This window comes from Cherax quadricarinatus, chromosome 95 (genome assembly GCF_038502225.1).
Source record: "Cherax quadricarinatus isolate ZL_2023a chromosome 95, ASM3850222v1, whole genome shotgun sequence".
Classification (NCBI taxonomy): Eukaryota; Metazoa; Arthropoda; class Malacostraca; order Decapoda; family Parastacidae; genus Cherax; species Cherax quadricarinatus.
The window spans coordinates 4,906,430-4,920,412 of NC_091386.1; the positions used below are offsets into that span (position 1 = coordinate 4,906,430).

General features: G+C 39.1%; 1 protein-coding gene across 10 annotated transcripts in view; it reads left to right on the plus strand.

Moving 5' to 3' along the window:
- Window positions 1–876: 876 nt before the first annotated feature.
- bel (ATP-dependent RNA helicase bel) overlaps window positions 877–13,983 on the plus strand; it is a 55,451-nt gene continuing 42,344 nt past the window's right edge. For 5 of the 10 annotated variants that reach the window (XM_053798745.2, XM_053798750.2, XM_053798748.2 and 2 more), the window contains exons 1-2: window positions 877–1,035; window positions 7,899–8,034. In XM_053798745.2, the coding sequence (XP_053654720.1) occupies window positions 991–1,035; window positions 7,899–8,034 (181 nt within the window). In that variant the 5' untranslated portion in view covers window positions 877–990. Of the gene's footprint in view, window positions 1,036–1,342; window positions 1,520–7,898; window positions 8,056–13,983 lie in introns of all 10 variants that reach the window. The other 5 variants (XM_053798741.2, XM_053798744.2, XM_053798746.2 and 2 more) reach the window with 2 other exon arrangements.

Here is a 13,983-nt window from a genome sequence, read left to right on the forward strand (position 1 = left end):
GGCCACTGTGGCCTGGTGATACATTAATTACTAATAAAAATAAATACCATCCATCACATAGAGATAAATAATGATATAATTCCAGATAATAAAGTGTCTCAGTTGACTGCTGTTACAACACAAGATAAACCCAAAATAAACATTATTACTAAATAAATATAAACACCATCTATTACAAATAGATAATAAACCAGAGTAGATATAATCCCGGGTTTAATATGTATAATAATAAGGTATTTAAAGGACCCCAATGGAAATAAGTCACTCAAATTCTTTTGGTTTTGGCTGGCTAACCCACCAGAGTTAAAAAACCGTAGAATATCTTATCTCATACTTTAATAAAGTTACTTACTTAAGGTGGCAGCCTGGGGGACAAAATTGAGGACCCAAAACTGAAGTAAGACAGCCAGTCCTGGATGACTCACTGACTTTTTTGGATTATCTAATCTAGCTAACCCCCCAAAATTAAAAATCCGTAGAATATCTTATCTTAAACACGGATAAAATTACTTATTAAGCGTGGCATCCTAGGGGACAAAATTCCAAATCAAAACTGAAATAAGACACCCAGTCCTGGATGCCCCACTATCTTTTTTGGATTATCTAATCTAGCTAACCCCCCAAAATTAAAAATCCGTAGAATATCTTATCTTAAACACGGATAAAATTACTCATTAAGTGTGGCATCCTGGGGGACAAAATTCCAAACCAAAACTGAAAAAAGACACCCAGTCCTGGATGCCCCAGTAACTTTTTTGAATTATCTAATCTAGCTAACCCCCCAAAATAAAAAATCTCCCCAAAAACCAGAGAGTTACCAAAGAGTCTCATTTGACATTAGTTATTCTAACACAGGATAGATGGCGTTGATGTGTGTGACGTCACCATGAAGGGAAAATTGGCTTTGTCCTCTGAAGTTGTCAGACGGTGAACTGTGCTCAGTGTCCTCTCCTCAAACTTTTAATACCAAAGTTACTTTTTATTTGTACTATGAGTAATGTACCCACCCACAATGGAGTAGGTCTAGAGCGGCAGGTGAGCATAATGGCGTGTGTGGGGGAGATGGTGGAGAGGAGAGAGAGGGAGAAGAGATGGAGAGGTGGTGGTGATGGCTGTCAGCTGGACGCTTCTCCATCACTCTCCCCCCCTTACCTCCATATCTCTCTTATTTCTCCTCTCATGCTCCTCATAATTTGGGTTTCAGGCGGCTGGGTTACACCCTGTGGGGTTTTGCCCCCTTAGGGGGTGTGCGCCCCCCTAAGGGGCACTTATTTCCCTGATTAAATTGAAATAAGAGGAGCTGACCCCCCCAGCCGCCAGCTGACAATCCAATCAATTCTAGTGAGTCTCAGGTGCGCCAGGCTGATATTCCTGACGGTGGGCACCTCTGGTACCTGTCTACTACACCTACTTCCTCTACGCACCTACCTACACCTAATTACCAGCCCAGGAGATGAATTAGAGCCCCAGAAATAAGATGGAAGCCGCTGGTCGTCACTACTGGGCTGTGGAGGCGGCGGTGCGGACCAACCTATTTTTCCTCTATTTTCTCCATTTTTACCTTGTATTTTGACCCCCTGGTGTGCAGGGCAATGTATTTTCTTTCTAAATTACTTTGTATGTTATGGGGGGGTGATATATGGGGGTGGGGAGGTATATTAGGGGGTAATATAGGGGTGAAGGGGGTTTAGTTACGACAGAATCCGCTAGGAGCGCCACTTTTTAATTTTTTTTTCACGTGTTTTAACTTGGTTTATATAGCACCATCTGGGTTTACATTCAAGCCAACTGTTGTTAAACCACGTGGGTTTATGTGTAGACCAATATTACACCACCTGGGTTTATATATAAATTGTTTCACCACGTGGGTTTATATTTAAACCTGTATGACAACCTAGGTTCATATTACACCTGGGTTTACACGCAAACCAATATTATACCACGTGGGTTTACCTGTAAGCCAGTATTATACCACGTGGGTTTACCTGTAAACCAATATTATACCACGTGGGTTTACCTGTAAACCAATATTATACCACGTGGGTTTACCTGTAAACCAGTATATCACGTGGGTTTACCTGTAAGCCAGTATTATACCACGTGGGTTTACCTGTAAGCCAGTATTATACCACGTGGGTTTACATGTAAACCAATATTATACCACGTGGGTTTATATGTAAACAAATATACCATGTGGGTTTACATGTAAACAAATATAGCACTTGGGTTTACATGTAAACAAATATTATACCATGTGGGTTTACATGTAAACAAATATTATACCATGTGGGTTTACATGTAAACCAATATTATATCATGTGGGTTTACATGTAAACCAATATTATACCACGTGGGTTTACATGTAAACAAATATTATACCACGTGGGTTTACATGTAAACAAATATTATACCATGTGGGTTTACATGTAAACCAATATTATACCACGTGGGTTTACATGTAAACAAATATTATACCATGTGGGTTTACATGTAAACAAATATACCACGTGGGTTTATATGTAAACAAATATACCATGTGGGTTTACATGTAAACAAATATTATACCATGTGGGTTTACATGTAAACAAATATTATACCATGTGGGTTTACATGTAAACCAATATTATACCACGTGGGTTTACATGTAAACAAATATACCATGTGGGTTTACATGTAAACCAATATTATATCATGTGGGTTTACATGTAAACAAATATACCATGTGGGTTTACATGTAAACAAATATTATACCATGTGGGTTTACATGTAAACCAATATTATACCATGTGGGTTTACATGTAAACCAATATTATACCATGTGGGTTTACATGTAAACAAATATACCATGTGGGTTTACATGTAAACCAATATTATATCATGTGGGTTTACATGTAAACAAATATTATACCATGTGGGTTTATATGTAAACCAATATTATACCATGTGGGTTTATATGTAAACCAATATTATACCATGTGGGTTTATATGTAAACCAATATTATACCATGTGGGTTTATATGTAAACCAATATTATACCATGTGGGTTTATATGTAAACCAATATATCACATGGGTTTACATGTAAACCAATGTTACACCTGGCCTCGCATGTAAACCAGTATTACACCAACTGGGTTTACTTGTAAACCAATATTACACCTATTATATTTAAACCAATATTATCACCTGGGTTTATAAGAACACAAGAACTTTATATTTAAACTTAGACCATCTGGGTTTATATTTAAACCATTACTCCACCTGGGGTTACATTACATCACATGGGTTTATATTTAAACCAACATTGCTCCACATGGGTTTATATTGCACCATCTTGGTTTAGTGCCATCTTGGTTTATTACATGATCTGTAATTACACTATGCCACATGTGTTTTTATTACACTTCCTGGGTTTATATTACACTGGGTTTATATTATGCTTCTGGGGTTTATATCACACTTCTGGGATTTGTATTACACTGCTTGGGTTTATACACTCTGGGTTTATATTACACTTGTGGGTTTATATCACTGCCTGGGTTTATATTATATCTGGGTTTTATTACACCACATGATTTGCATTATAAAGATTTGGTTATGGTTTTTTTTTTTTTAATTACTCCTGGGTTATATTAAACCTCACATAATTTATCTGTTAAACCTATAGAATTCTTTTGCCTTCAAAACCATTGTAAGATAAGATTTTGTGTTAACTAATAAGGATAACCCAAAAAGACAGTGCGTCATCGAGGGACTGTGTCTTATTTCCATTGGGATCCTCGTTCTTATTCCCCAGGATGCGACCCACACCAGTTCACTAACACTTAGGTACCTGTTTGCTTGCTAGGTGAAATGGACAGCAGGTGTAAGAAAATATGCCCAATGTTTTGACCTTTAAGAACATAAGAAAGAAAGAACACTGCAGCAGGCCTTCTGGCCCATGCAAAGCAGGTCCAAGTCACCTACCGGCCTAAGCCATTGACCCAAGCTAGTCAGGTCTTGGTCACATCCACTTAAGAAGGAAGGAACACTGCATCAGACCCACTAGCACAAGCTAGTTGGCTCCAACTCTCACCCACTCACACCTACTCTTCTATTTCTCTAACCTATTTTTAAAGCTACACAACGTATTAGCTTCAGTGATGGTACTCGGGAGTTCATTCCACTCATCTACAACTCTATTACCAAACCAGTGTTGGGATTAAGCCACGGTACTCAGCATGTGAGGCACAAGCATTGCCAACCAGGCCACGGGCCACCCTGCAAACTTAATCTTAAAATTCATTTAGACTTTCTGAATAAAGCTCATCTTAGCCCAGTACTATAGTTTTTATTTAAATTTTTTCTAAGCCTTTATGCAACACTGTATATATAGTCTCAGTATGTCCTGTGTCCTGGTAGGCACTGGTTTGATCCCCAGCACATATGGAAACACTGGGGTGGGTCTCCTTACACCTGTTGTCCCCATTCACCTGGCAAGCAAATAGGTACCTGGGTGTTAGTGGACTGGGGTAGGTGGCATTCTTGGGGACAAGATTGAAGGACCCCAATTGAAATAAGCCAGACAGACCCTCAATGATGCACATCCTTTCTTGGGCTGACTTGGGTGGCTAATTCCCCAGGGTTTAAAATCCAAGCAAAATCTTATGTCTTGTATTTTTTATATGGTGCATTTAAATTCAAATGTTTACTACAGCTCACATTGAGCCAGTAAAGCACCTAAACTACTGGGAACGCCTGCAAGTTTTGAACATGTACTCATTGCAGCGGAGGAGAGAGAGAGGTACATGATAATATATACCTGGAAAGATAAGATAAGATTTCGTTCGGATTTTTAACCCTGGAGGGTTAGCCACCCAGGATAACCCAAGAAAGTCAATGCGAACCAAGAAAGTCAGTGCGTCATCGAGGACTGTCTAACTTATTTCCATTGGGGTCCTTAATCTTGTCCCCCAGGATGCGACCCACACCAGTCGACTAACACCCAGGTACCTATTTGCTGCTAGGTGAACAGGACAACAGGTGTAAGGAAACGTGTCGAAATGTTTCCACCTGCCGGGAATCGAACCTGGGCCCTCAGTGTGTGAAGCAGGAACTTTAGCCACCAGGCCACCAGGGGCTTGGTCCCAAATCTGCACACTTCCATAACAACATACTGGAGTGAGAGATATGGGAGGAAGTGTAAAATAAACCCAGTGAGGAGCAGGGGTGTGGTGGGGACAATAAGGGAACACTGTATCAACATCCGTGGACCAAGACTGTTCAACATCTTGCCAGAAGATATCAGAAACACTGCTGGAACAAGTGTAGAAGTCTTCAAGAGGAAACTGGACAAGCATCTTCAGGTGCCTGATCAACCAGGCTCTGATGGATATGTGGGGCAGCGGGCCGCCAGCAGCAACAGCCTGTTTGACCAGGCAAGCACCAGACGAGCCTGGCCCATGGCCGGGCTCTGAGAGTAGATAAACTCTCGAAACTCTTCAAAGGTATATATCTACACATATTATACAGAGCATCATTATAGTGGACATCATTTTTGTTTCTAGTTTATTTGAATCTTTGTAGGTTTGTATCCTTCCTATATACAGTACAGCCTCTCCTCACGTAACGGCTTAGTTCCGTTCCTAAGACCACATCGGTAAATGAATTCGTTGCTAAGTGAGGAGCATGCTCTAATGGTAATTGGTTTGTATCAACCATCTTGGATATTGTTTTAAGGTCACCTTTGCACAATTTCCTATGAGGATGGACTGAGGCCCTGAATCTGCGCACTCTAGAAAGGCGTAGAATTAGGGGGGATATGATTGAGGTATATAAATGGAAAGGAGGAATAAATGAAGGGGATGTAAATAGCTTGCAGAAAATATCTAGCCAAGAAAGAACTCGCAGCAATGGTTTTAAGTTGGAAAAATTCAGATTCAGGAAGGATATAGGAAAGTACTGGTATGGTAATAGTTGTGGATGAGTGGAACTAACTCTCTAGTACCGTCATAGAGACTAAAATATGTACAGTGGACCCCCGCTTTACGATCAGCTCCCAATGCGACCAATTATGTAAGTGTATTTATGTATGTGCATTTGTACGTGTATGTTTGGGGGTCTGGAATGGACTAATCTACTTCACAATATTCCTTATGGGAACAAATCCGTTCAGTACTGGCACCTGCACATACTTCTGGAATGAAATAATGTCGTAAACTGGGGGTCCACTGTAGTTTTAAAAATAGGTTAGATAAATATGAGTGGGTGGGCGTGAATTGGACCTGACTAGGTTGTCATTGGCTTAAGCCGGTAGGAGACTTGGACCTGCCTCGCATGGGCCAGTAGGCCCATTGCAGTGTTCCTTTCTTCTTACATTCTTATGTATAGTTATTAGGTTAGAAACAATTTCCTAGAATAAGCAGTGAATAAGTTCTGAATATGCTTTAACATTAATGGAGTTAAAATCTTGTAAATTTTTTCATATTTTGGGGGGAGGACAATTTTTTTTGCCATCCTATTAGGAAATGATCTTGACAAATGGCCAGTACAGTGGACCCCCGCATAACGATCACCTCCAAATGCGACCAATTATGTAAGTGTATTTATGTAAGTGCGTTTGTACGTGTATGTTTGGGAGTCTTGCTGTATAGTCCTTGTGGCTTAGCACTTCTTTTTGATTATAATAATAATAATAATAATTGCCATTCCTTAACCTTAAAGTCAAATATTTTTATAAGACTGCCACTTCATAAGGGATTAAGAATTGATAATATATGGTTGTTCATTACACGAATCCTCAGTTTACACACACACAGGCAGTTTATTTGGGTACAGTTACACACGTGTACAATTACACAAGTTTAGGGAACACTGTATCAACATCCAGGGTCCCAAGCTATTCAACTACTGGAATGAAAAAAGTTCGTTAACCGGGGGTCCACTGTACTAATATAGGGTGACACTTGCCATTCCTTAACCTTAAACTCAAATATTTTTATAAGACTGCCACTTCATAAGGGATTAAGAATTGATAATATATGGTTGTTGCATTACACGAATCCTCAGTTTACACACACACAGGCAGTTTATTTGGGTACAGTTACACACGTGTACAATTACACAAGTTTAGGGAACACTGTATCAACATCCAGGGTCCCAAGCTATTCAACATCTTACCAGAAGATATCAGAAACACTGCTGGAACAAGTGTAGAAGTCTTCAAGAGGAAACTAGACAAGTATCTTCACCAGGTGCCATATCAACCAGACTGTGATGGATATATGGGCAGCGGGCCTCCAGCAGCAACAACCTGGTTGACCTGGCAAGCACCAGATGAGCCTGGCCCATGGCCATGCTCCGAGAGTAGTGAAACTCTCAAAACTCTTCAAAGATGCATGTATATCAAAAGTAATATCATTACTAACGCACCGGTCTGGAGTTTTACAACTCAGTAGCTGCGAGTTCAAGTCCCGCCCGTACCGTGGTTTGTTCACATTTATCATTCAGAGTATCGTATGCACAAATGACCCTCACATAGTAGAAAGAAACATGAAGTTTTGGTCTGACTTGGACTATTAACTAGTCACACTGACTAGTCATTGGTCCAAGTCAGACCAAAACATCGTCATAAGCATCTTTCTCTCATGTGCAAGTTATTTGTGTTTTGTTCCAGTCATAGTAGTGTGCCTTTTTGTTCTTTATAGTAGCATGTGAGTAAATTACCAAGCATAACATTAAAGTCAGTGACTTGTCTCAGTTTGATTTGTTTGATCACAAAGTTTCTAATTTTTTCAATACATTTAGTATTATATTTAGGATTGTATAATTTCACTATTTTAGACAACTGTCTCGGAGACTTATTATACTAGGAGTTTCTTTAAAGAACTTTATCTGATAGTGTCTTGATTTTCTCTGTAGTTTGCTGGTCTAGGCTTGGACGGACGAGACCACACTGGTCAACGTGGAGGTGGGCGCGGGGGCCGGGGAGGAGGCCGCTACGTTCCCCCTCATCTACGAAATCGACTAGAGGATAATCCCCCACAGCCACCACCAGGTGAGGACGCCTCAGAAGTTGGTCAGTATCAATTATTCACTTTTTTGTAATACAGTATAGCTATTTGTGGCTTATTAATTTGATTTAAACTAATGATGGCAAATAAATGCTTTTATTCAGATCACAAGAAGAGTCATCCTAGTACTGTTTGACTTTGCTGGAAATTACCAATATACATTAGGACGATTGGAAAATGTAAGGAAAATTATTCATCTCCCAGTCAGCTATTCATGTTGTTTAAAGTGAAGCATAGACCACAAATATGTATGTACAGTGATATAAAAAAAAATTAAAACTGTTGATATTTTTAATTGACAGGTGCATTCTGCACCCAATCATTTAATTTTACATAAGGTATTTCCTCTGTCAAGTTATTACTGATGTGTGTGTCTGTGTGTGAATGCAGAAAATAGCAGAATTATGTGATTAGGCAGAAATAATGTACAGGTCTCCCTCAACATTCACGTTTTCAACTTTCACGGGCTTCACACATTTGCGAGGTCCCAACCGCCAAATTCCCAGCCACCAAATTCCCAGCCGCCAAATCATATTTAAGTTTCCTGCCACCTGCGAGTCCCTACTACCCTCCCTCCGACCCCCGCAACTGGCAGCCAGCCCTCCCACCACTCAGTGTGGTGAGTGTTTTGTTTGTTCATTATTTGCTATTAAACTACAGTATAAATAATGTAAACCCATTCATGACCGCATATTGGAATGGCTATTCGGACAGGTATTAGACGGTGACATCATGTGTTTACTCTTGAACAATGCAAAGAATTAAACATTTCTGCTACAGCTAATAATAACAATAGTAATAATAATAATAATAATAATAATAATAATAATAAATATGATATAATTGAAGAAGGAAATTGTACAAAAATACGAGGGAGTGGTTGACACATCGTCAGTGTGACTTTGTTTATGCTGGAGTGAACATTAGTCTCCCTGCTCTTCCAGACATTTCACAACAATTCATTGTGTTTGGTGCTTGTAGATTGAGTGTGACTGGAGTGGTAGAGGCAGTGATTGAGGCAATGGTATTTAATAACATACATGTTAATAATAATACATGTTATTAATAATATGTAATATTATTATTTATAACATATATGTTATTAAATACATACATGTTATTAATAATAACAACATGTTATGAATGATGTTATGAATGAGAAGAAACTGGATGTCCTGGCTTTAAGTGAAACAAAGCTGAAGGGGGTGGGAGAGTTTCAATGGAGAGGAATAAATGGGATTAGGTCAGGGGTTTCAAATAGAGTTAGAGCTAAAGAAGGAGTAGCAATAATGTTGAAGGATAAGCTATGGCAGGAAAAGAGGGACTACAAATGTATAAATTCAAGGATTATGTGGAGTAAAATAAAGATTGGATGTGAAAAGTGGGTTATAGTAAGCGTGTATGCACCTGGAGAAGAGAGAAGTGTAGAGGAGAGAGAGAGATTCTGGGAAATGTTGAGTGAATGCGTGGGGAGTTTTGAATCAAGTGTGAGAGTAATGGTGGTTGGGGATTTCAATGCTAAAGTGGGTAAAAATGTTATGGAGGGAGTAGTAGGTAATTTTGGGGTGCCAGGGGTAAATGTAAATGGGGAGCCTTTAATTGAGCTATGTGTAGAAAGAAATTTGGTAATAAGTAATACATATTTTATGAAAAAGAGGATAAATAAATATACAAGGTATGATGTAGCACGTAATGAAAGTAGTTTGTTAGATTATGTATTGGTGGATAAAAGGTTGATGGGTAGGCTCCAGGATGTACATGTTTATAGAGGGGCAACTGATATATCGGATCATTATTTAGTTGTAGCTACAGTTAGAGTAAGAGGTAGATGGGAAAAGAGGAAGGTGGCAACAACAAGTAAGAGGGAGGTGAAAGTGTATAAACTAAGGGAGGAGGAAGTTCGGGCGAGATATAAGCGACTATTGGCAGAAAGGTGGGATAGTGCAAAGATGAGTAATGGGGGGGTTGAAGAGGGTTGGAATAGTTTTAAAAATGCAGTATTAGAATGTGGGGCAGAAGTTTGTGGTTATAGGAGGGTGGGGGCAGGAGGAAAGAGGAGTGATTGGTGGAATGATGAAGTAAAGGGTGTGATAAAAGAGAAAAAGGTAGCTTACGAGAGGTTTTTACAAAGCAGAAGTGTTATAAGAAGAGCAGAGTATATGGAGAGTAAAAGAAAGGTGAAGAGAGTGGTGAGAGAGTGCAAAAGGAGAGCAGATGAAAGAGTGGGAGAGGCACTGTCAAGAAATTTTAATGAAAATAAGAAAAAATTTTGGAGTGAGTTAAACAAGTTAAGAAAGCCTAGGGAAAGTATGGATTTGTCAGTTAAAAACAGAGTAGGGGAGTTAGTAGATGGGGAGAGGGAGGTATTAGGTAGATGGCGAGAATATTTTGAGGAACTTTTAAATGTTAAGGAAGAAAGGGAGGCGGTAATTTCATGCACTGGCCAGGGAGGTATACCATCTTTTAGGAGTGAAGAAGAGCAGACTGTAAGTGTGGTGGAGGTACGTGAGGCATTACGTAGAATGAAAGGGGGTAAAGCAGCTGGAACTGATGGGATCATGACAGAAATGTTAAAAGCAGGGGGGGATATAGTGTTGGAGTGGTTGGTACTTTTGTTTAATAAATGTATGAAAGAGGGGAAGGTACCTAGGGATTGGCGGAGAGCATGTATAGTCCCTTTATATAAAGGGAAAGGGGACAAAAGAGATTGTAAAAATTATAGAGGAATAAGTTTACTGAGTATACCAGGAAAAGTATACGGTAGGGTTATAATTGAAAGAATTAGAGGTAAGACAGAATGTAGAATTGCGGACGAACAAGGAGGTTTCAGAGTGGGTAGGGGATGTGTAGATCAAGTGTTTACATTGAAGCATATATGTGAACAGTATTTAGATAAAGGTAGGGAAGTTTTTATTGCATTTATGGATTTAGAAAAGGCATATGATAGAGTGGATAGAGGAGCAATGTGGCAGATGTTGCAAGTTTATGGAATAGGTGGTAAGTTACTAAATGCTGTAAAGAGCTTTTATGAGGATAGTGAGGCTCAGGTTAGGGTGTGTAGAAGAGAGGGAGAATACTTCCCGGTAAAAGTAGGTCTAAGACAGGGATGTGTAATGTCACCATGGTTGTTTAATATATTTATAGATGGGGTTGTAAAAGAAGTAAATGCTAGGGTGTTCGGGAGAGGGGTGGGATTAAATTATGGGGAATCAAATTCAAAATGGGAATTGACACAGTTACTTTTTGCTGATGATACTGTGCTTATGGGAGATTCTAAAGAAAAATTGCAAAGGTTAGTGGATGAGTTTGAGAATGTGTGTAAAGGTAGAAAGTTGAAAGTGAACATAGAAAAGAGTAAGGTGATGAGGGTATCAAATGATTTAGATAAAGAAAAATTGGATATCAAATTGGGGAGGAGGAGTATGGAAGAAGTGAATGTTTTCAGATACTTGGGAGTTGACGTGTCAGCGGATGGATTTATGAAGGATGAGGTGAATCATAGAATTGATGAGGGAAAAAAGGTGAGTGGTGCGTTGAGGTATATGTGGAGTCAAAAAACGTTATCTATGGAGGCAAAGAAGGGAATGTATGAAAGTATAGTAGTACCAACACTCTTATATGGATGTGAAGCTTGGGTGGTAAATGCAGCAGCGAGGAGACGGTTGGAGGCAGTGGAGATGTCCTGTCTAAGGGCAATGTGTGGTGTAAATATTATGCAGAAAATTCGGAGTGTGGAAATTAGGAGAAGGTGTGGAGTTAATAAAAGCATTAGTCAGAGGGCAGAAGAGGGGTTGTTGAGGTGGTTTGGTCATTTAGAGAGAATGGATCAAAGTAGAATGACATGGAAAGCATATAAATCTATAGGGGAAGGAAAGAGGGGTAGGGGTCGTCCTCGAAAGGGTTGGAAAGAGGGGGTAAAGGAGGTTTTGTGGGTGAGGGGCTTGGACTTCCAGCAAGCGTGCATGAGCGTGTTAGATAGGAGTGAATGGAGACGAATGATACTTGGGACCTGACGATCTGTTGGAGTGTGAGCAGGGTAATATTTAGTGAAGGGATTCAGGGAAACCGGTTATTTTCATATAGTCGGACTTGAGTCCTGGAAATGGGAAGTACAATGCCTGCACTTTAAAGGAGGGGTTTGGGATATTGGCAGTTTGGAGGGATATGTTGTGTATCTCTATACGTATATGCTTCTAAACTGTTATATTCTGAGCACCTCTGCAAAAGCAGTGATAATGTGTGAGTGTGGTGAAAGTGTTGAATGATGATGAAAGTATTTTCTTTTTGGGGATTTTCTTTCTTTTTTGTGGGTCACCCTGCCTCGGTGGGAGACGACCGACTTGTTGAAAAAAAAAAAAAAAAAAAAATGTACTATTATTATTTATAACATATATGTTATTAAATACCACTGCCTCAATCGCTGAATTATTGTGAAATGTTCACTCCAGCATAAACAAAGTCACACTGACGATGTGTCAACCACTCCCTCGTATTTTTGTACAATTTTCTTCTTCATTTATATCGGATTTATTATTATTATTATTATTATTATTATTATTATTATTATTATTATTATTACTATTGTTATTATTAGCAATAGCAGAAATGTTTGATTCTTTGCTGTGTTCAAGAGTAAACACATGATGTCACCGTCTAATACCTGTCCGAATAGCCATTCCAATATGCGGTCATGAATGGGTTTACATTATTTATACTGTAGTTTAATAGCAAATAATGAACAAACAAAACACTCACCACACTGAGTGGTGGGAGGGCTGGCTACCAGTTGCGGGGGTCGGAGGGAGGGTAGTAGGGACTCACAGTGGTGGAGTCTGTTGTATTTAATAACATACATGTTATTAAATAACATACGTTATTAAAGCATAACATGTATATATTTAGTACAATTTAAGACGTTTTCATGTATTTTATGATTATTCATGGTTCAACAAGTTAAGGAAGCAGTATTGTAATATATTTCCCTACAATATATTGGGGCACCAAACATTCACGGTTTTTCAACATTCGCGAGGCTCTTGATCCCCTAACCCTCGTGAATGTTGAGTGAGACCTGTATAGGGGTGAAAGATTAAAAGAATGGAATGTGGAGATAGTGAAGGTGTTTAGGTATTTGGAAAGAGAGAGATGTACACAGTGGAACCTTGGTATGCAACCTTAATTCATTCCAGAAGGCTGTTCGAGTGCCGCTCCATTTGAATATCGAACAAGTTCTTCCTAACCAATTTTCTGTTTGGTTGGCTGTTATCACTAATCTTCGAAGGCCCCATGGTAACTTATTTATATAAATAATATAAACAAAAAACCAAAATGTGAAGAAATAGGAAATAGTTTTCAGCGAAGTTCTGGCAGGTCATATTTGGTAGTGCTGAGCTTTGTTCGAGTAGGGAGCTGGTCGTATACCAAGGTTCCATTGTATCAGCAGCTTGGTTTATGAAGGTTCGACTCATATGATGGTTCAGGGAACATTATTACTGGGGTATATCTTGGAATAGATGAGGGGAGGAAAGTTGTGGGAGCATCGAGGAATTGGCGTGTAGATAGTTGACAATGCAAGGTGATGATAATGCTTTTATTTGACTGTGCAGTGAGATTGTGTAAAAGACTTACAGAGAATAAAAAATTAGATGGGAATGTGGTGGTATTTAAGGCTTAATTAAACAAAAATAGTAAGGTTGGTCATGAATAATGGAAGACAAGTTGATTAATAGGGTGAATAAAAAAAAACATACCACGGGTGGGGTTTGAACCCGCAGTCAGAGAGTCATTACGATTTCGTGAGTCAGGGTGAAAAAAAGATGATATAGTGGATATCCAAGGAATTGTTAGCAGGCATCCATCGATACAGTGTTGAGATGTAGGGAACGGAGCTTCCAGCAGCATGTAATGCCCTATTTTTAATTACGTATTTGTAT